The sequence below is a fragment of the Scomber japonicus genome, chromosome 6 (assembly GCF_027409825.1).
Source record: "Scomber japonicus isolate fScoJap1 chromosome 6, fScoJap1.pri, whole genome shotgun sequence".
Taxonomy (NCBI): Eukaryota; Metazoa; Chordata; class Actinopteri; order Scombriformes; family Scombridae; genus Scomber; species Scomber japonicus.
In genome coordinates, this window is record NC_070583.1 from 25929230 (window position 1) to 25952735 (window position 23506).

Sequence of the window (23506 nt, forward strand, 5' to 3'; positions counted from 1 at the left end):
TCCTTTTGCAGCCCAATTTGTTTGGAACACAGAACATTGCCATGGAGAAATTCTCACCACGTTGCTATGGCAGCAGCCCCCTTTCTTTTCCTCCTTGTTCCAAAATAAGATCGGATCTGAGTCTCTAGCGTTCCTTTCAAACATGTCAGGAAATGTGATATGCTGTTATAATATCTCACAATGATATGCAGAAACATCACCCATGGATTTACAGAGAAACTAATAATCAAGCATGGAGCAGGACTGACAGGAAGAGAGAGGGCATCGCCAGTGTAGGTGCATTCGTATCAAGCATATGCACGCTCACACATATACACACACCACACGCACACACACAGTGCCATTGGCCTTGGATGCCAGGCTTACAGGAGGTGCCAGGAACCCACTCTCCCACAGTCACCCTCTGTTCACTTGGAACAATACACCATTCTGTGTCTGTCTGTATCCGTCTATCTCTCCCTCTCTTGCTCTCTCAGCTGACCTGACAGTCAAGCCATCATCTACATCAGAGGAATTAACCTGCCTGTGTGTGTGTGTGTGTGTATGTGTGTGTGAGAGAGAGAGAGAGAGTGTGTTTGTCTCAGCTGACAGTACCCTCAGTCTTTGCCCTTCAACTGTGATTGAAGTGATATTTGTGTACACATTTCCAAATGTGTGAGTGTGTGTGTGTTGCCTGCTTCTCATGTCCAGGTAGCTAAGATACTGCTTCCCTCTCAACCTCTTGTCCCATTTGAATCAGTGGTGACTTCACCTTCACTATGAAGTCAGCCTCAGTAATGAAGCAGAGAAGAGAACCAGCGGGCCCCACCCTTCAGCCCCAAACAGGCCACTCTCGCACACAACTAACACCACTTTTATTGGCTTTTGTGTGTGTGTGTGTGTGTGTGTGTGTGTGTGTGTGTGTGTGTGTGTTGCCTATATTGTCCCCGGCAGCAGCAGCAGTCCAGCGTGGGTGGTGGATTCAGGAGACAGCCAAACAATTCACTGTACTCTACCCATAATCCTTAGGGATCAACACAGAATCAAACCCACTTCCTATTTTTTCATTTAACCCCTGTGTGTGTGTGTGTGTGTGTGTGTGTGTGTGTGTGTGTGTGTGTGTGTGTGTGTGTGTGTGTGTGTGTGTGTGTGTGTGTGTGTTAGAGTGGAGAATACATGTTTAGAAGAGCTTTGATGTTGTCATGCAAATGCTTTATTCCCCAGCTGTCTGATTATTTTTCTGTCTTCTCTTTCTATCAGCAGAGGAACAGATGAATGTGACTCATGTTCATCATTTTTCACTCAGCGTTCCCTTCCCTCTCTTCTCTCTTATATGCGTTTGTCCTTGGCTGGCTATTTTATGTCTTATCTGATATCCCCGTCTTCCCCTTAGATCCCTGACTCTTCAGTATGATTCATCCTCTGAATCAGTCCACAGGTGGAGGTTTTGGTGCTGAATGCAGAAACAATATAGACATTTTAAACAGCTCCTGCTCCACTTACAGTCAGGTTTAAGGTTTTGCGTATTTCTTCAAAGCTTAAAAGAGCACTATTGTTTTAGAGCACTGTGTTTGTATCTATGGTAACTTGTCACATATGAGACATTCTTCATTTCAACCTGGCAGCAAGCTTTGTGCTTGTGTATATTGATAACATGTTTCCTCAAATAGAGGATGACCTACACCATCTGCAATGCAGATATCATAACTGATTGCAGGTAACTGAATCAATAAGATAAAGTCCCAGTGTATGGCATATAAATAAAAAGTGTCCAAGAAGAAGATTAGACATTTCCTATTACAGCATTAGAGCTGGGTATTTTTTTGAAGATTGCCAACACTGTTAAATAAGGTTTTTGGAAAACTAGGGCTGATGATGATATTTATTATTGATTCATCAATTAAACACTGTGGTCTATAAAATGTCAAAAGATGCCAAGAGCCAAAGATGATGTCATAAAACATCCATCATACATTTGGCATTTTTGCTATAAAATGATGAACACATTTTTTTAACTTTATCTTTAACAAATTGACCTACTGTTCTCAAATGCATCTAATTTTATATTAATAAAAAAGGATCAAATATAGTCTAAATCTAGCAAAATTGTGATTCAAATTTGAAAATATCTGATCAAAACTAAGAACAACAACAAACATTCTTCCAATTTTCTTAATGCCAGCTTTCAATGAGCAGTTTTTGATACTTCATTATGAGGTTTGATTCGCTACCCTACTGCTGCTTTTGTAGTTGTACACATGTACATAATGTAGACCTGAATTATTTTTTATTTATTTAATATGTCAATTAAGACAATTAAGCAAATAACTAAAAACAATCAACAGATTAATCAATCAAGAAATATAATCAGTAGTCGCAATCCACGCTAAAGTGCAGTCTTATTTTTTCATTACACACTGAAAAGGTTGACTATGTGATGTGGTGATTATGAATTATGGGCTCATATCCGTATAAACTTAATAATGGTTTTACAATTCCCTGTCACGCTTTCCATTTTTCTGTGTGACTAGTTGATGGTTTGTGTTTGTGTGAAGTCATGTTCCTAGTCAATGTGATCCTGCAGCCATGTGTGGATATAATTTTCTGTCTGGGCGGCTATAACAAATATATGAGTCACGGGTCGATAACGTCTCACAAAGATGAGATCATTACACACCATGGAGAGCTCAGATTGAAAATGTAAGTCACTGATACAAGGCTCAAGCAATCGCTGCGTACATGAGGCCTGAGTGAGTTAGTGGTGACTGTGTGCGTGTGTATGTGTGTGTGTATCCGTGCCAGACTAATAGTCCATTGTGCTCTGTCAGGGTTTATTTAGCTGGCCGGGGCTGTGGGGCTGCTAGCTTTGGAGTCCAGACAGGGCACTATTTTTACCTTAGCAGGGAGAGAGCACAAGACCTACTCTGTTACATAAACACACACATTTTTCACATTCATTTCACTTAAGATATGAAGATTAATCTACATTCTTCCACACAATTGTAAGCTATTCAAGATAAGAGGGATAGGAAGCTTAAAAAGGAAAAACTCAGAAAAAAGTCCTGAGTGTGACAGAAGTTGAAATAAATATAGAATGGGTTCTGAGGATACAGCAGGAGGCTCCAGACACATCAGTAGACATCTGAACACACACACACACACACACATACACACACATACATTACACTGTGGCTATCCCATCACTGAAGTGTCTCTTTCCATACCGGTTGTGAGCAGCTGCTGCCCTCACGTCGGGGCGTGAAAACGGAAAAAAAAACTCCGGAGTGAGTTTCTCCTTCTCCCTCTCTCTGTGGCTCTCTGAGAGGCCGCCCTGACCAGGGGGTGGAAGGTAGGCAGGGTCTAAAGGGGCCTTACCTCTGACCACTGTGCTTTCACAGTCCTGTGGGAGAGGCAGATCAGCAGAGGAAACCCAAAGGAGAGTGTAGGGAAGTGAAAGAGTGTCACAACATGTAAGAGAGAGACAGGGAGAAGCTACCAGTGGAGGAGTAGATTTTTTGGATTTATGTCAGATTACGGCAGGAGCGAGTTGACCGGGAGTATGATGCGTGCTGACTGGACCCAATCTCAGGAGTCAGGTCTGGACTAACCTACTGACTTGTGAGTAGAGACAAAAAGACAGGAGGACAGATAGAGGGGGAGGGAGGGATGAGGGAGGCGCTGGATAACATGGATGGATGTGGTGGAGTGGATGATGTCATCAGGCAAGCGTCTGGCCTCTACCTTAGTGACGACTACAAAGAGGTAAAGGACATGTTGGTGTTAAGTCAGCTTTTTTAAAGGGGAAATCTGGTAGTAATCTATCATTTAAATAAGACCAATACTCTACATAAGCTGTTTGTAGCCCATTGATTCCTACTGAAGAATTAAATACTTGAAAAAAGCTATAGATATATAGTTTCACATTTATTATTATTATTATTATTTAAATAATTAACTATATCCCCTAGGCACTGTTGTTTCAAGCAAACATTACACAAACAGGAGGAAATTGTCCTTTTTTGTGATAAATATTTTCACATGTAGATTTTGTGCACTACTGAGTATTTACAGCAGCAGGATGTTGTATTGTTGGTGAGATTGACTCAAAATGATGTGGTAGTGCAACAGTGTGGCTCACTTATGTGTTTTTAATAGATTTTGGATAACAGTTGAGTTCTTTGGCACATAAGAATGATCTATCAGGCTATTTCTACAAAGAATCCTTTAAGTATAGCCTACATTATATAAAAATGCTGCATGCTGAGGACTGACAACTGACAAATCTGTGTAATCACTAGAGGTGGATGTTAATGTGTTTACTTTGATGTAGCACTTCAGTTTTGTGTGTTACAACCCAAAGACTGAGGCTGACGTAATGCTTGAAGTTTGGGCATTAAAGCGCTTAGATATTTGTGGCAGTGCTATGACATAATACTGTGAGTAACTTGGCTTTTATCCTTAAATCTGCTTCATTCTTTGGTGGGTATAAAAGCAGATTCCTCTACTCAATCTTTTCCCACAAATCCCTAGTCTGGCCCTCTCGCTGAGAGAATGCTCAAATGTCACTTGGAGACCCATTGTCCTGTCCAAACGCACTTCATGCTCCCCATATCCCCTCCCTCCCTTTGTCATTCTCCCCCTATTTTTTTCCTTTGCCCTCCCCCACCTCTTTTACTACCACACACACATATATACAGCTTTTTACCCCTTGCTGAGTTGTTCTCCTCCAATCTGAGTGACAGGAGCAGCCTTTGACTGACCTGTGGCTGAACTATATTAGGGGTCAGAGGTCAGGTCCCCTATCTGGCATAGAATGTTGCACTGCCTAGATAGACAGGTCTCAGATAGCAAGCGGAAAGAAGAGGGGTCTTAGATAGGCACAAATACATTTAGAGGCTGTAGTTTCAGTGTGTATACTTAACAAGAAAACACTCAGGCTTCACTCTATATTTCCAAAAATGTGTACTAGTCGATGCAGTTTTAGAGTAATCTAAGCCAGCAAGAACATCTGTGTGAACAGAGATACTATACCGCACAGTCAAAACACACGCAGAGAAGACACTGACCTTGTATCTGTTTGTAAAGCTGTGAGCTCAGCAGCAGCTCACTGTCAGGGCTGGAAAACAAATCAGAGTGAAGCCGTCCTCTGTTTGGATTCTCAACACCGCCCATAGATAGTAAAAACACAGTGACACACACAGACACAAACTTTGTAAAATCATACCTTTAACCTCTTTGACTCCACTCGATATTTTGGAGCAAAAACTAAACTGACATGCTCAAATTATAATGTCTGTAGCTCCTGAACTATGGTGGCTATATGCATAAATAAGGTCTTACCAGAAAGGAAACATTTTGAACTTTCTAGTGATACAGAAATAGAGCAGAAGTGAAACATTTTGTCTGCCTTGTAAGTCTACCCGTGATTTTGTGTGTCGAGGTCAAGGGCAGTATACCTGTGAAATCCTGCCTCACATCTGAAGAAGATGTACAGTACCAGGTATGACAGTTTTACAGTGAGTCAGTTTTTGTCATAATGAAAAGATCCAGGTGGATTTCCAAAAAGGACATTTGGAGACTCCATATTTTTGTAAATTACAGCAATACCACAAGAGGTGTGATGTAGAGAGGCAAGAAAGGAGAGAGTGACAACTAGTGGATGCTGGTGTCTTAGCGCAGATGATATCACTCTCTGAACTGTTTTCCACATTTACAGTCACATTCACAGTTATGTGGGTGCTCTAATGTTATGCGTTTCACTGTTGCTATACTTAAACAGACTCACAGCCTGTGCTCACGAGACCTAGTATTCGTGTGTGTGTGTGTGTGTATGTGTGGGTGGGTGTGTGTGCATGTGTGTGAACAACTTGTCTCCAACCAGGGAGTGAGGTCTCTGCCGGTGAAAAGCTTCCATTGTGCAGAAAAAAGGAGAGCACTTAGTGAGGAATGAAAGGAAAGACAAGAAAGGGGAAAGAAATATTAAGTGAAAGGAGTGATACATTTTAAAGGTCCTCTTCCACATTTGCATATTTTTAAAATTTAGATACAGAGGGAAGGATAAAAAAAGGAGATGGAAATCAGAGAAAAGGAAATGACAGAAACCCATTGGCATGCAGAGACACACTCACATTCATACACTTTCACACATTTTAACCACTAAACAATTTCTGGCCACAAGAGCCAGCAATCTGGGGGAGGGGAGGGAGGATACTCTTTGTTAGCACAGATAATTAAATTCATCTTCCCTCTCTAATATAGATATTCAAGGAAGATATGGGGGCTCAAAACAAGCACCATGCTGGCCAGGGCTAAATCACCCTCTGAGCCTTCAGATAAATAGTTAGAGTGGAGGAGAATATGTCTTTATCAATAAGCGTTTTTTTTTTCAGCAGAGGAAATTGCTAGTAGAATTTGAGGACAAACAGAAATTAGCCTAATTGTATTCCTCCCAATCTAATTTGGACAGAGATGTCTGTAGTGTTCAAAGCTGGTGGTTCAAAGTGGAGGTGGTTAGGACTGTCATTCATTCCCCCTCAATCTGTCTCTCTTTTCCCTTTCCCACACGCACATTAAAATGTTAATGTAATGGATCCTGCAATTTTCCATGTCATCATCATGTGGAAACAGGCACTCAGACAATTTGCCGTCCGAGGATTTTATAAGATTTCTGCAAATCTCCCACCAGAGTGCTAATGGTAAATGAATGGGGAAAGGTTACGATTATGACTTAATCATGACAGCTTGAATAGGTGACCCATCCAAAAGAGCAGAGAGCTTCTGATTATGGCATGTGACATGCTAGGTTAGCACCTTATTTATCCAAAACTGAAATAGAAAAGTCACATATATGGAAGGCAAGCAAAAGGGATACAGATTACATCCTGCATTAAAGGGACTCAAAAATCTGTTGCATTATTTCCAATGAGAGAAGTATGTTTTCAGATTGATATGAGAGCACTTGAGCTTTAAAAAGACAAAGAGATTAGGTAGAGCAAGGAGCAGAATAGGGATTCAAAACATCAGCAACACTTGCAGATGAAGGCCCAAGCCAGAATACATTCATCTAACAATAGTTGTTCTATATACTACGAATGTTGCGGGAGATTCGACCTCTTTTGGTTTGGATGATAAGAGAAGTGCTTACAAAAAGAGATGAAAAGAGGAGCATGTACTTACTAACCATTCGCACCTCCACTCCTCAGTGGCGTATTCCACACCTCTGTAAATGGTTTATGAGGCTGCAATTATGACTGCTTTACCACTAACAGCCCACCTAGACACAAACAAACACACAACACAAACATGCTAACAGATGATGTTTAGAGAAGCACAGGAAGTTTTGTTGTCAGGCAGCTGTGAGATGAACTCATACATGACCTCCTACTTGCTAATCCAGTGATAACTTCAGATGACATGATTGTAAATAGAATATATTAATGTTATGTTTTAGATGTTGGTCAGACAAAACAAGACATTTAAGGACATCACCTTGACTTTCGAAAAATGTACTAGTATTTTTCCCCTATTTCTGATATTTATTAATTATAGACAAAATGCTAAATTTGATAAATCAAAAAAAAAAAAGGAAATACTGTCAGATTACCTGATGATGAAAATAATCATGACACCGAGCAGTTACCAGTCTAATCAATGCAGAAGTTATGCATTTCACCCTGACTCTTTCACAGTTCTATTTCTATTATTAGTATATTTAAATATAACTAATTCATGTCAAGCAATGTGTTAAACAGATTGCCCTTGAGGAATGATGAGCTTACCAGTGGCAATATATGAAATATGTGTCATTTTGAAAGTTAATGGTGTGACTTTCACTGATTTTGTGATGGCAGATGAAGAACGTTTTTTGTTTTGATGAAACCAACCTGTTCAGATAGTTCATTAAACAAATGGCTCATGACTGCAGCTGTAAAAGTGTTTGTCAAACCATTTCTATTTCATCCAATTTTGCCACAAGGCTACCAATGATCTGTACCATCTCCACTTTGAGAACGTACCACATCACTGACATCATTGAACAGTGTGTGTGGTCTGTCAAACTGTTCTTAAAACTATTCTCAAAAGTTCCCAGCAGTGTTGTTTTATTACACAGTATTCTAATGCAAACTATCATGTGACTCCTCCTGAATGTGTCACACTTCCTCCCCAGCTACACCTCAGCACAGCCCCATTTGTGTTTCTTCTCAGCCCTCACTGGATGAGGGGAACAAACAGTTAACAATGCCCAGTGAAGCAGTTTTCTGTGTAATAACTTGACTGACAGTGAGTCAGCTGTACTGTAGTCAGGCTTGTATGAGTGATGTGTGTGTACATAAATGTGTGTTTGACCTGTACTTTACCTTATAGGCTGCTGTTGTCGGTATGGAGCATTGAATTGAAACTCTCAAGTGTGTTCATGTTGACTCCTCAGGCTATCTTTCTTTTAAGCACACACACACACACACACACACACACACACACACACTTTAAGAAGCAGTGCCAGGGTCCTCTACATGCCAGTGTGTGTACTGGTAGTGCCAAGTGCGTCTTGCGGGCTCTTGTGTGGAGTGGGATTATGTTAATTTGTCCTTGGTAAAGGCACTCTCACCAACGCCTGCACACAATTGTCAGGAGAGCCAGACAGAGAGAGGAAAGGAAAAGGAGGGAGCAAAAGAGTAAAGAAAACAAGTGGAAGAGAAGTGAAGGTGTGATAAGCGATTTGGAGAGGGAGAAGGAGCTGGGGGGAAAAAATAACGTGATAGGAGAATTGTGGAGGCCTGCAGGCAGACGGAGAGCTGTGGAGATGGAAGGAGATGACTGGAATTGGGGATAATAAGGGAGAGAGAGGAAGACAAATGACTGGTGAGGCTGAGTCAAGTGGATAAAGAAAGCATGGGAATGCAAGGAACAGAGATGAGACAGGTGGAGGATGTGTAAAGAAGTGAAAAGAGGAAATAATGAGATGATTCAAAAAGGAAGGGACAGAGGTTATACTTCAGGCTATTGGAACATTACTTTCTCACCCTCACTTTTTTTTCGTCATTTTGTCTTTATTTGATTTGAAGGCTGAGACAGGAAATATGTATGGGGGAAGAGAGAGGAAGAGCAAAATACTTCAAAGTGTTACAAGATAATAATGTTAGGCATCGCATATGGTTAATAATAAGAGAGAAATAAGAAAGAAATACATGTTTGCCTCATAACCAAACAAGCATAAATGAAAGTAGCATAAAGTTTGTCGTTCAAGGTTATTACACCCAATCGATATAGTGTTTTATTACCACAGTCTTGAGTTGTTTGATGGTGTGAGCACTCGCAATTCACTAACATGAGAGTCTTTCCCATCTCTGCTCTGCATCTCATATGATGTGAAACAAGGAAAAGACACATCATGGAAACATTTCCACTCTGTCCTTCAGGTGTAGAGATTTCTGTGCTGCAGTGGCTGAAGTTGAGGCAGACTGTGGTGTGTCTGAGAGACTGAAAGCCTCTTGCAAAACCAACAGAAAGTCTTTTCTAATTCATAACATGTCATGACAAAAAATCTGGGCTCTAGTGTTTGTGTGCATGTGTGAAAAGGTGCTTCAGTGAATGTAACTCTACCCATTTGATTAGAGACAGTCTGAGTTGTTTGTGAGTTTTTTTGACCTCAGCTGGATGTGTTTATCTGCCATCAACACAGAGGATATGTCCTATGGGGACCAGTGTTTGTGTGAACCTGTGAAGTGCTGCCAATGACAACGCTGAGTTAGGAATTCAGGATTGGGATGTGGCCAAGTGACAGCAACTCAGGAACTGTGTAACATTGGGATTCTTGCAGATTTACTCACATATAAAACTGGTATTAGTGCTCTTCCTCTGGAGTTTACCTAACTTAATCCTGTGTGAGTCCTGTATGAGAAGGCCTACTGTGAGTGTGTGAGTCCATACTGGTTTTTCTCTGAGACAACAGCACCACCTGTCTGTAAAATAGATTTTTTTTTTTTTTTTCAGTGCTTCAGCTGACTCTACACTTTGTATCAAAGCTTGTTAAGATGACACTGAACCTCTTACTGCAAAATAAAATGAGACTGCTGCTATTAATATACCAACAATTTGAACTGTGAGAAAGTGCTCAGGGTAAAAGAGTTTCTATATGCGCCATGCAGCCAGTCTTGAGGAGAAAATGGTTTCAGGTATGTCAGGAAACTATTTAAGTACTTGTGTTTTTAAGCTGTTGTGATTACAAGCATCCACCCTGCTGGGTTAGGGTTAGTGTCTATGAGGAAAATATATAAACTCTTTCAGTCTGACCCTGATCTTACACCTCACTGTGAATAGGAATGACGGATATCTCTGTTGGAAACCAATAAGTTACAAAATATCATAAAAATGTAACCGTATCTTTTTAATCTCCTGTTGCAGGCCCAAAAGAATGAGAGGGAGTCTATTCGGCAGAAGTTGGCCTTGGGCAGTTTCTTCGATGATGGGCCAGGTATCTATACCAGCTGCAGCAAGAGCGGCAAACCCAGCCTGTCCTCACGGTAAGACTTCTGGTTTCTTTCACATTACTTTTTTCTTAACCATTAAACATGTGACTGCTCCCTGGAAAATACAAGATGTGGGGTTTCTAGTATTTTTTGTGGTCTCAGTATTCACTGAAAGGGGAAGTTATTTGAGTAGCGGTTATTTATATCCAAAGCGACATGAAATAACAAAGCAAAAAAAAACACAATCAAAAAATAAATCTGCACATTTACTGTAACTCACTGTCACTTGCACCAAGCAAGGAAAAGAGAAAAACAGGATTTGTACAATGTGCCAGATACGATTGACCCTTGTGGCTTTCACTTCCCAAAAAACTGTGCACTCGAACTCACACACACACACACAAATACATACACACACACACTCCCTCTCTCTCTCTCTCTCTCTCTCTCTTAACCCTCCTACACTATATCTTACTGGAACTCGATGATCTGACTTAAGTGTTTCTGTGATTTGAATCACATGGATTTTTCTCAATATTGTCGCAATAGATTAATGACATTACAAGATGGAAATAGTCAGACAGATGATGCAACGGAAACACTATATATAATGTTTCCTTGGCATTTAGTTTCTTGCTACTCATCAGCTAACTTATTCACCAATATAAATAATAATAATAATAATAAGCTCATACCAGCCAACATATTAGTCGGATTCTAGACTGCATGTTATTTCACCTCTAGTCGTCAAAAAAGTTAGCGTACAATTTAGTGGCTGTTATGTTTGAACTATAGGGAGTTTTTTGATGCTGCCTCCCCAGAAAAAACAAAAAAATAAAAAACAATCGACCGCTCAAGTTCCATTTTAATCGGGACTGATTGGATCTATGCCTTGTAATCAATCAGCTCTGTTTGTAATTACTGCATTGAATAAGCAGATTATTGATCCACAGTGGGCTGGGTCTACACCTAGTGTTATTCCGCTCCTCCATGGCACAAAATACCCCCACCGGTCCCAGGCAGATTGGATCAGACCTACCGGAGGCATCCTGGATCGATCCATACTGAAGACAAGAGGGGAGATGATTAAAAACACAAGCCCTCCTTAATTCTATCCACAGCTCTTTGCTATGGTGATGAAGGTGGCCAGTGGCTGTTGGCTCTCCATTTTTCTTTATATTTCTGTACTTCTAGTGCACACAATATTGAGTGCATACAGTACTCACAGCACTCTAAATACTCTATTGAGGTAAAGCACGTTGTTGAACTCATCATAGGTCATTTGTATTAGCAGCAGTGATATTGACATCACTGTCTGTTTTGGCCCTGGTCCGAGTCAATTACTGCAGAAGCAGCTAACATTGAACTGACTTGACTCTTATCTGCATTTATTAATATTAACATGTCTGCATCTGTTTCCATCTCTGTCTCTTCCTGCAGGCTGCAGAGCGGGATGAACTTACAGATCTGTTTTGTCAACGACAGCGGGAGCGACAAGGACAGCGATGCAGACGACAGCAAGACAGAGACCAGTCTGGACACACCTCTGTCCCCTATGGTACGCACTGATGTACATTAACTACACCCAAAATTATTAGTGTATTTCTCAAGACTTCATGAATGAAAGCAGCAGAAAGTCTGAAAACTACTACTGCTATGATGATATACAGAAATGACAGAAAGTGGTTGCATGTGTGAGCAAGACTGAGACAGAGCAAGACTAAAAGCAATGGGGTAGAAATTCATTATGAATCAGGTTTAGTTGGGTTATGAATTTCTTTGCTCACGTTTTCTGGCCTGTTAACCATTTCAAAGGCAGCAAATGAGAGGTGAATTTGAATACACTCACCACAGCTATGGTTGAATGGCCACATTGACCTCCTGTCAGAGACACGTTCAGCTCATCTTTTCACATGTTCATCCCCACTCTCCCCACATCCCAGCTGATGTACAATTACAATCCTGTTGATGTATGAAATCTACATACCAAAATGCCAAGAATATAAGAGTATTAATCTTCTGACCTGGTCTCTCTTATCTTTATTTTATCCCTTCCACTGATGTTACCCCCTTTCTCCCACCTTCATTATACATTCACTCCTTCACTGTGTTTCTCCCAAATGTCTTATTCTGTTCACCTCCTTCATATTTCATTCCACTTCTCCATTCTTGTCTGTTCTCCCTCTTCCTTCCACCACCACCTCCCTGTAGTCCAAGCAGAGTTCGTCCTACTCGGACCGAGACACCACAGAGGACGACTCAGAGTCTATTGAGGACATGGACTTCCTGAGTCGACAGAAGAAGCTGCAGGCAGAGGCGAAGCTAGCCCTGGCTATGGCAAAGCCCATGGCCAAGATGCAGGTGGAGGTGGAGAAACAGAATCGCAAGAAGTCACCAGTGGCTGACCTGGTCAGTAGCACAATTATAAAGTGTGATAGTATAATGCTACCTTTGACCATGCAGTTGTATTTTGATAAACACAATTTTCTTCATTTCTCCCAAGTTCTCTGACATTTTAGTATGAATTTCAAAACACTGGCCAGTAGTTACATAGTAGCATACAAATAACACAAAATTGTATATATGTAAAAAACCAAGAGACCCACTGATATTTATAATGTGTAAGAGAGTTGGACAGATGCAGATTTCCTGTTTCAAGCTTTTGGTTTGACTTTAAAGCAGCTATAATCAATACTTGTATATTAACAATGGATCATATGACTACTTGTATGTTAAAAGGGGTTTTCTTGTAGTGAGAATTATGACCCAACTCAGCTGTTCCCCTCAGCTCCATGGAGCTTTCAGCTCATTGATTGATTTTTTTGGTTCTTTCTCATTGCCCTCTTAAGTGGTGTTTCTAGCCAACAGTCAGCTTTTTTCAGAGAGAAAATGCTCTAAAAATCTGCTGTTCATTACCTGCCCAACACCAAATGACAGCTAAAGAGCCAGATATTTTTTCTCAGGAGTTGGTGGTGACCACAAACAAAGCAAAAATGAGTTTGGGTATTGGACTTATATTTACCATGTGGCCAGAAATACAACTCAAACGAATGCTAATAATGCTGTGCTGGATGTTGAATGTGTAATAAGGCAAATGTTGGCCAAAATGTTTGCCACATCAACACAAATGGTGATAATATGTCAGTGTTGTGCCTATAGCTTGTTTCTGCTGCCCACGAGCGGCTAAAACCTTGGAGAGTGCTGTTATGGACAGTCCTAGGAACTGTATGAGGGGTTAACATGATTGAAACAGCTTTGAAACAATATTTAACACATATTCTTGAGATGACATGGATCAGGTTTCCATACTTTCAACAATTAAAACCCTGATGTGTTCAGTCTGTTACTACATGACTGAACAAAACACTTTTAAAGAGAACTAAAACTGTAATTAAAAGATAAATAAATAAAAACAAAGCACCACAATGTCTATGTGGTGTGCAGCTGTGTGCACGGTTACTTGACGGGAGGAGACATGAAAATATGCAGCACAGAGTGAGTTGTTGGTGTTTTTATTGAGAATGGGTCTCAGAACCACTTCTGCTTCTGGAGGACAGCCACTCCACTGCCACTTAGTGATTTTATCAACAAGAAAATCATCTGAACATCTGTGGTTAAAACATCTGTGTTAATCTGTTAATGAATATGGGTGATTCTTACAGTGTCTGTTATCTACAGCTGTTTATACTGTAGGACTGATATGTTGATAAATCTACAGCCTCTGAGATGCTGCACAGACTGGTCAGTTATAACTTTCTTTTCAGCAAAAGTAACTCGTGTTATTCTTGAAACACATTGCTTGGCAAATGCGCTGTTATAATAGCCATCCACCAAAGTAACAGAGCTCCTGGCTTTTAAAGGGTATGGGAGATGACACTCTGATTGGTTTACCATGTGTTACGCCCAAAACACACCTATGATTAATGAAGGGACTTAAGTCCAACCCTTTTGGACCTAGCGCATTGACCATTTTTCCGCCGCTAAAATAGCAAAAGTGGATTTGGACACTTCCCAAAGGCACTTGCGCCACGCAATTCACGCCATGCGCTATAGATCATTAAAATGGGGTATAGCTTATTTGCTTTGAACAATTATTCCAAGGTTTTGTATATTGTTCGAGTTTAGGCCTGTGACATCATCAGCCTAATTAATGCGATTGGGCAGTCAGTTGACACACCTGGTATTTACCAGCTGCTGTCTCCTTAAACATTTGCCTGCTGTTGCAGATGGTTTTAAAGCTAAACAGCAAAAATTCCTCATTTTGTTTTAGTAGCTTTACTGGTATGTCTACACTGAGGAAATACAAGGTTTTGAGGTCTGAGGTTGAAACTAAAATAATAAATATTTTCCATCTAATGTAACAAGGCAGTACAACCTGTTTCTGACACAGCTCACATTGGCCTGTAATATAAGCAAGTCACACTGTAACTTTAACGCAAATCTTACATGAGTCTTAAATGAGAAATACACGTAAGTGGAGCAGATATAATGTTTAATATAGTTTCAGAGCAAAAAAATCATATTATGGTCAATATGTGTCATGTGACATTACATTTTTATCTGAATCGCCTTGTTACAAACATCTGTCATGAGGTCGATTAGTCCATGAGAGTAGATTAGTCTTTTGTGTTTCGGTAACATATGAGTGTTAAATGGGAACTTGACAATGATGTCACAGTAAGCATCACCCTCCCCTTCTCTGTTCCCTTTTTTTCTCTGCCCCCATTTAAAGGGAGAAAAGTGATGATGACCCGGTTCATCATTATTTCATCCTATTTTTTCTGCCTCACTGCCTCCTCAGGAGCACACACAGCAGGGCACACACACACCCACACTGTCAGAATTACGCACACTAGATTTCCACCCAGACTTGCAAGCAGAACTGCTTTACTTATTCAGAGAAAAGAAGGGCAGCTTGGCCCAGGTCCATTTATAATTCATACACCGAAAGCATTGACTGCAGTGTTTAGGGATGTAGCAGTGCTCAGCAGTCAGAAGACATCACTGCCACATCCGGACTGGACATACAGTGAATATTGAGCTGTATTAGAGGTACAGCTGCTTGCAGTATCCACAACACTAGAGATCTATTAAACTGCAAAAGTTACACGTGCTAAATGCTTCTCCTATAACAATCCCTCTGCTGTTATCGTGCTGCCAGTTAGTTTAAGTCAGGTCCAACTAAACTAATTTGTCCTACCCGCTTGCCATCGGTGAAGTGTGGGAATTCAGCTCGTACTCTAAGCCTGCATCCAAATGGCTGTGTGTACAGGAAGTGTGGGTTTTCCTAAATCTGTACAAACTTGAGGGAAAGTCAGAGAGAGAAATGGAAGTGGAGGAGAAATTTAGACTCTTCTATAAAAACAAAGAGTGTAGTTATTCAATTTGATATTGAGTCATTGCTTGTCATTGCTTTCCTAGTATTGAATATTCAAATGGTGATTTGTAATCTTCATTAGTAGCGTGACACTTAGTACACTCCCACTCACGTTGTCTTTTTTTTTTTTTTTTTTTTAAGCCCCACATACGCAGGGCATCAAAAAATTAATTTTAAACTCTTAGTGTTGCTCTCCACGGAAATCTTTAGTAAAAGGCGAAAGATTTATACGATCTGAAGAGAAACAAGAGTGTACACTCACGTTGTCTTTTGACCACACATTTCTCTCTATGCCCAGTCACTCGAAACTGAAACTGACACATGACAGTCCCTGTACTGTTACATCAGCGCCAATGTGAAAGTGAAAGAGGGGAGAGAAACTAGTGACGAGCCAACAAGGAACGCACTCACGCACTGAAGCGAACACTTACAGTGTGACACATGCAGAGAGAGAGAGAGAGAGAGAGAGAGAGAGAGAGAGAGAGAGAGAGAGAGAGAGAGCTGCCACATTTTTTCACCTACTGTTTGTCAAGACTTGAGATGAAACTGGAAGGGCGGGAGAGAGAAAATAGGTGTTGGAGGGTTAAGAGAAAGAATGTAGACCGGTTGGATGAGAGTACTGACTGCGGGAAAGCTGGATAAACAAAAAGCAAATGATCTGCCTGTATTTGCCTGAGAAAAAACATGCAGTGCTTTGTGATTTTTCTTTTCCTTATGTCACAACTCTGCGGTTCACTGAGAACATGCAGCAACTGCGGGTGTTTGGAGCTTTATTTGCTCATGTAATGGGAAATAAGATAATTGGCACAAAGAACAGTCCAAAAACTCCAGGACACTCCGTCATATGAAGATTTTTATTTTCACTCTTAGCTCCTTTGCCTTTGATTACATAACAGACATTTTCATTAGATGAGCGTGCCTCAGAGTGGAAAAGAGAGATCATATTGTAAATGTGAGAAGGGAAATTAACCAGGTTGCTGCTGTCTGCAGGTGGGCTCACAGTGGGCTCCTAGGAAAAGCAATATCATTGCTGGCCTCTAGTGACAAGTTAAGACTTGTCACAGTCACTGAGTTCATCTTCTGTGAAATTGTATAAAATACTGCCACTCTGTTTGTGTGACCAAATAGCAGGGACTATTTGTACAGTCCCCGTAAAAAAAATAGTGATGTTCCCTTTTGTTTCATCAGGGGGAGTTTACAAAGAGAGCTGGGAGACTGGAGAGCAGTACTTTCTCACAGAAAAAAATCAACAAATGAAATTACAACTAATCATACAATCCAGGCAGCAGATTGAAGTGTCACTCAAAACAGCTGACTCAGTTACAGATTTTATTCAATTCATTTACAATTCATGCCATTGTAGTTTAGGGTTTTTCTTAATTTAGCAAACAGTCATATTCAATATGGAATAACCCTCTTACCATTCTTTTTTTGTGAATAGATGAATTGTTTAGTATACTATTCTGGAAAATAGTGAAAACTGCAGCTAAAAGTGGCATCTTGAGGTTGTCTATGTTTTTTCTGACCCGCACTCCAAAAACCCAACAATACTCGCTTAATAACTATTTAAATGATTAAGCATCTGTCAAACCTTTTGATATGTGATATGTCCACGTATTTTATAATGATAACAGATCCATAAGTGTACAATTGTACACATTAGTCACACACATTAGCAGTCTATTGCAATACTGGTAAATATCTGAAAAAATGTCTGTAGTTGAACCTTGTTTTTATACATCTCTACATCCTCTCCAAAAATAACACGGCAATATCCTGATCATGTTTCAACCTACAGAAAGAAAAAGCATGTCGAAAGTGTCTTTTTTTCATGTGTCTCTATATGTGTTTTTTTTCGGTAGCTCCCACACATGCCTCACATCAGTGAGTGTCTAATGAAGAGAAGCCTGAAGCCCACCGACTTGAGAGACATGACAGTGGGACAGCTCCAGGTTATAGTCAATGATCTGCACTCCCAGATTGAAAGTGAGTGGACACACACTCCCATGCAGTACAGTAAATGCAGACACAGAGTCTCTGACCTCTACTTTCAATTACAGAAATGAGCAAGAAAAAAAATGGGGAAAAACATACATGCATACTGACCCCTGCCCTGCTCAGTGGATGTGAAAGTACTTGTATATATGTTAGTCAGTTCAAAGAACTGTACCAAGTCACAGCTTCCCCAGAGCATTTACTGGTACCATACTGTACATTGATCCTTGTACTCAGGGATGAATAATCTCTCATCTTACATAAAGCTGCTCCAAAAGTCCCCACAAGTCCAAAATCATGAGCTAGTTTTTACTTACAAAACAGATTTTCCCTTCAAAATCTCTTTTGTTGGTGTCTTAATATTTTCTTGGCAGAGGGAAATATAGCAGGAACATGTGATATGAAACAACCACAGATCACTGCTGGGTTCTCTGACTGTCAGTGCTCATCATTTTTTAGATGGCCAAGAGGAAATTTCAGAAAACCATTGTGACATACAGTATTTGTGGACTCATGGCCATCTATTGATGAAGGACAATAGCATACCACAGCTGTGGTCATTGTGGTGTTTAAAATATTTACATACTGTATGTTATATAATGTTGAAAGTTTCTGATTATTATAACATCTTTATCTTTAATTTCCAAAATATGTCATAGTTGTAGTGATACCTATGTAGCTTGGCTAACTTTTCATATTATTCTTATGCTTTCTCCAGGTCTGAATGAAGAGTTAGTACAGTTGCTAGTGGTCCGAGATGAACTACACATGGAGCAAGACGCCATGCTGGTTGACATAGAGGACCTCACCAGGTGAGGAAGCATTTTCAAAGAAATTAATTCACTGCTTTTACAATTATTATTTCACTCATCTGGTGTAGTTTTTTTTTATCACATTACAGAAAACACTTTAGCTTACAAGTGCCAATATTTTTTGTTACTGTCAAGAAATCTTGAGGGGAAAAAAGAGACCAAAACTAAGAACATGCTGGTCTGTCTCAATACTTTATGAGTTCCCAACTCCACCCCAGGTCTATTTGTTCATGGTAAACATGGAAACTACTTTAAAGGGTCACAAATATATATTTTCATTTTTAAAAAAAAGGCTCAGTAATTTCCTAAAAGAGCTGGACACTGTAACAGATGTTACTCAAACAAGAGTAATGAGTGTCTTTTTAAAGGTCTATTTTCAGCCGTGCATTTAATGAGCTAAGGAAAAAGGTGTTTGAAGAATAAGAGACGGACGATAGCCATGTTCAAGGGAATAAAGGAACATGTCATCCAATACAATGGTGTTGCTTCCTGATGTGTTTTTGGTCATAATTGGACTACAGTGGAAGTGAATAGGCTATATCACACACAGAAAAGGTAGTCAACTGTCAGTTTCGAGGTTATCATAGAATTTGTTGACGAAGAAGAAAAGTGTAGAATAGCACCAGGCCCATCTTTTAAATGACAATATCTATTGTTTCTCCTTCCCAGGCATGCTGAGAGCCAGCAGAAACATTTGGCTGAGAGGACCCTATCCAAATAAGATGCCCGTCCCCACTCCACCCTGTTCCCCTCTGCCAAAACCAAGCTATGCCCCGTTCCAAAACAGACTCCCCCTGCCCCTCCACATCCCCCCCAACCCTCAACCCTCTCCCGGCCATTCCACCTCTCCCTCATGTCGATCCAAATCCTGCCCGCTTGTCCCAAGTATTTTGCTCCTTGCTGCTTTCCCATTCCCCCATGTCTACCTTCCTGTCCGACCCACTGACCCCAGTGGTAGCAGCAGCACAGAAAATTGGCCACCCTCTTTCATCTGCTTCTGTGATTTTATCCCAGTGCCAAGTGCAGGGGAGCACTTCCTTTTTCCTGGGAGGGGAGAAGAGAAAACTGATTGTCTGTTGTCATGGATTCTGTCCCCCAGCTTACTGTGCAGTGATCGGCCTTGCTTTGCTACTGTTTCTTTTTAACTTTCTACATTTGCCACTAAATTATAACTGTCAAATGCAAAAATTGTGGGAAAAAAATAAAATAATAGTGAAAACTTTAGTAGAAAGTCAGTCATGAGAAAAAAGAAACAACATTGTATTAAAAAAACGATGGAAAACTAACTTCTTCAGACCATTTTAAGTTGGACAGTAAAGTATTTCAAAGTCGACCTGTTTTTATTCTGCACAAATGGTAGTTTTCAACTGAGAAATGTTTATTTGAAGGTGCTAAAAGAGTGTAAAGAAACATGCCTGCCTTGTAGTGGAGTCGTAGCTTTTGGTAATACGTTCACTCTAATTGCTCTTCAACATTTTGTGAATGTTGATTTTCTGACACGAGTCATTTTAAATGAATAAGTGTGTTAATATCGTTTTCATCCTATTGTATTCAGAAACTTTATTTGAGGGAAGAAATGTTTATGTACAGATATGTAAAATAAAGAATAAACTTTGTTTCATATATTGCTGGTTTTGTCGTACAGTATGTTGAATTTATGCAGCTGGGTGACTCAGCTCTTTCATGTGGTCTTCCTTATTCTGATAAAATTATGAAGCATAATCACCCATTCACTCTGTTTCGGCCTTGCCTCATCTGAAGTTTATTTCTCTCTCTCTCGGGTTGGGTCACTATTAAAAAGAATATTAATTTGGACAACCCCTCTCACAATTAGGAATTTTTGTTTCCAATGAATAATGATGACATGTGAACTTGAACAATATAATGAATGAGATGTCACGAGTAGTTGTTAATTAGTCAAGTTTTAGTCATGAAGATGGTGCTAACATTCATACAATATATAAATATTTCTCTGAGGAAGTTCCCCCTCCTAAATGATTGGTCATCTGTTAAATCATATACTGTGTTTTTACTGAGTGATGGTAAGTTTTACTCATTACTAGTCCTTGAGTGAACACAGAGAAAGGCCAGGGAACTCCTGTTAACAACAGTTACCACAATAGTTTCAGAGTTTAACACAAGAAGTGGATTGTAGGTCCCAAACCTGGGACTGGATGGTATGAGGAGATGATGTCATGCTTTGTGTATTGATGAAAATTCCAAATTTAATTTCATTTTGACACGCTGTTTGCAGATACTGAAGAGATTTGACACACATCTAACATCAGAGGTAAGACACTTCCTTTTTTTATGTCTTTGGTCCAATAAAAAAAAAATTTAATAAGCATGATGTAACATTTGACTTGTGTTCTAGATTCATTTTATCTAATTATACAGAGTTTGAGCAGACATATAATTTTAGCCTGTATTAGACCCAATGATCACCTCTCAAAGAAAACATCTGAAGTCTAAAATAGTGTTTTTGCAACTTTTACATGGATTTTTAATGGTCTTTCACAGTGTTATATTACTATATCTATTATATTTTATTATTACTGCTTATTGTATGTAAGCAGCATTTTGATATTGTAGCAGGTTGAGGACAAGATAGTAGTATAGTAAAGTAGTTTAGTAAAGTAAGTAGCCTAAATTAAGGAGTAGTGCTTCAAAATGGATTATTATTTTTAATAAATATTGATAGAATAGATTAGATTAGATTAGATTAGACAACTTTATTATTGCCACCAAATCAACCCATACAGACAGCAAACAATACTGATGTTGCATTCATAGTACAACTAATATAACTCCATAAAGCCACGAAGACACGATTAGCAGCTGAAGGATGATTTGAATCTAAACCACATCTAAAAGTGTTCATTAATAAATCTGACCACTGCTAAAACAAACTGAATGAACTTCTGAGTCTGTTTAAAAAAACAAAAAAAAACCCACTGTTCTATGGATGGCCCTCAAAGTTGATACTTGCTTTTAATAAGTAAGTATAGTTAATAAGTATAATTAAAATAGGGGAGAACAGGGTTGGTTGTCACATTCATCAGTTCTCGGGCCCTAGAGGGGACTGTTAAAAAGTTTTGGCACTGAAAGTTTCAGAATTTAGGTGAGATGTTACTTCAGAGGTCATTTCTGGAGTAAACTGCTTGACATGGAGGTGAGAGGACGTTTAGTGTTTTTCATGTGAAAATATAAATATCCAACTCTTCAGTATTTCTCTTCTAGGCTTTCACACAATGAGTTTATAATAAAACAATCATTACTATTAAAAAGTATGAAGAGAGCAGGTGGTCAAGTGGTTAAGCGCACATGCCATATATGCAGCAGACCCTGGTTCAAGTCCTGGCTGGCGGGCCTTTCTGCGTGTCACACCCCCCTCTCTCTTCCCTGTAATTTCCTGTCTCTCTACTGTCAAATAAAGGCATCTATGCCAGAAAGATTTTTTTTTTAAAAAGAAAACATATGAAGAGAGAGTGATAGTTAGGTAAGTTTTTTTCTTAGCTACACCAAAACATGTGGTTGGTAGCTTTGCTGGTTGCTAAAAATTCCAGTTGGGGATATTGTCACATTCTCTTTGGGGTTGGTTGTCACATGTTGACATAAACATATATCGTGTGATATATCTAGTTTTTTCTTTCTTTTAAGATAGCAAAATGAGCAGGATCAAGACTCCAGATGTAAAGCTCAAGACAGTCAGAGAAGTGAAAAATGACAAAAAATGCACATAAACAAATGATTTTTCCTGTTTATGTTCTCTTGGTGCAGGAGATGTGTGTTGTTGTATATCAATGAAATTAAAACAAATTTTAAGACTGTCTACATTTTTTTTATTTTTCTCCATTAAAATAACACAGGGACAACCTTCCCCATAGTGTGTGTTGTCACAAGTGCACAAGTTGACAGCCCATACATTTTTAACAGAATCAGCTGAAGGAGAGTAAGACCACTCTATTCCTGTCTGACACTTTAGCCTTTCATTACAAATTAAAAGGGAATCTATTCAGTTTATGGTTTATGAGGAATTGAAAATGAAATGTAAAAAGTGTGACTACCAACCCCGTTCTCCCCTACTTATTGTCACACAACATTTTTGAAATATTTGGGATTGATCGTGGTCTTGATCTTGGAGTAGATTTTAGCGTGAAACTGGAGCAGTGACCAACAAAAAAACAAACTCCTCCACAGTGACCTGACGGCAGCAGTGACTGGACCTGATGCCATGGGGTCAGTCAGAGGTAGCCACTAGTCAGAAGGAATACCCCCGCAGTATCGGTTTAAACCACGCTGCCCACTTCAAATAATAATCATCTGTTTGCATAGAATACCACAAGTGAGTAAAATGGCCTACACAGTGGTCCAAGGGATGCAGACGAATCTGGGTTTACCCGCCCTTTCATTTACTGCTACAGCCTTAAATAGTTTAATTACGATCAATTAACCTTAATTAAGAAAGGGTGATTTCAAAGTAGACTGACAACACGAGCAGACTGCTGCACATGACTACTGTCTACACTGAATCACTGTGATGCTGGTGTACATGCATAATGAACTAACACATTGCTTAAATGTTACATGCATGTTATGTTTAAATTGTATAACGACAATAGTTGCACAAAATTCTGCAGTGGACTCTCTTTTATTGACATGTGTTTTTATGCGACGTGTTTTGCAGATACTGTAGGTGCCTCTCAGATAATGAATAAAGGTATTTCTTATTCTTGAAGGTTGCAGTCGATGCGTATGTATTATATGTATATATAAAAGACTGACAGTTCTGATGATACAGCTGCAGACAGAACAAGATACCATGCTCCAAGTCTGACACCAGAATCATGTTTAATGCCCTTATATATCATGTTGGT

At 39.6% G+C, this 23506-nt stretch overlaps 1 protein-coding gene and 1 non-coding gene across 3 annotated transcripts in view; one reads left to right on the top strand and one right to left on the bottom strand.

Annotated features, from left to right (window-relative positions):
• schip1 (schwannomin interacting protein 1) overlaps positions 1-20197 on the top strand; it is a 39499-nt gene extending 19302 nt beyond the window's left edge. For both annotated transcript variants that reach the window (XM_053321140.1, XM_053321141.1), the window contains 6 exons: positions 10381-10499; positions 11886-12003; positions 12657-12854; positions 17685-17808; positions 18536-18629; positions 19299-20197. In XM_053321140.1, coding sequence (XP_053177115.1) covers positions 10381-10499; positions 11886-12003; positions 12657-12854; positions 17685-17808; positions 18536-18629; positions 19299-19350 — 705 coding nt within the window. In that variant the 3' untranslated portion in view covers positions 19351-20197. The remainder of the gene's footprint in view (positions 1-10380; positions 10500-11885; positions 12004-12656; positions 12855-17684; positions 17809-18535; positions 18630-19298) is intronic.
• On the bottom strand, positions 15962-16076 carry LOC128361080 (U5 spliceosomal RNA). The gene has a single exon (XR_008321562.1). It is a non-coding gene; the product is annotated as a U5 spliceosomal RNA (small nuclear RNA).
• Positions 20198-23506: the final 3309 nt, after the last annotated feature.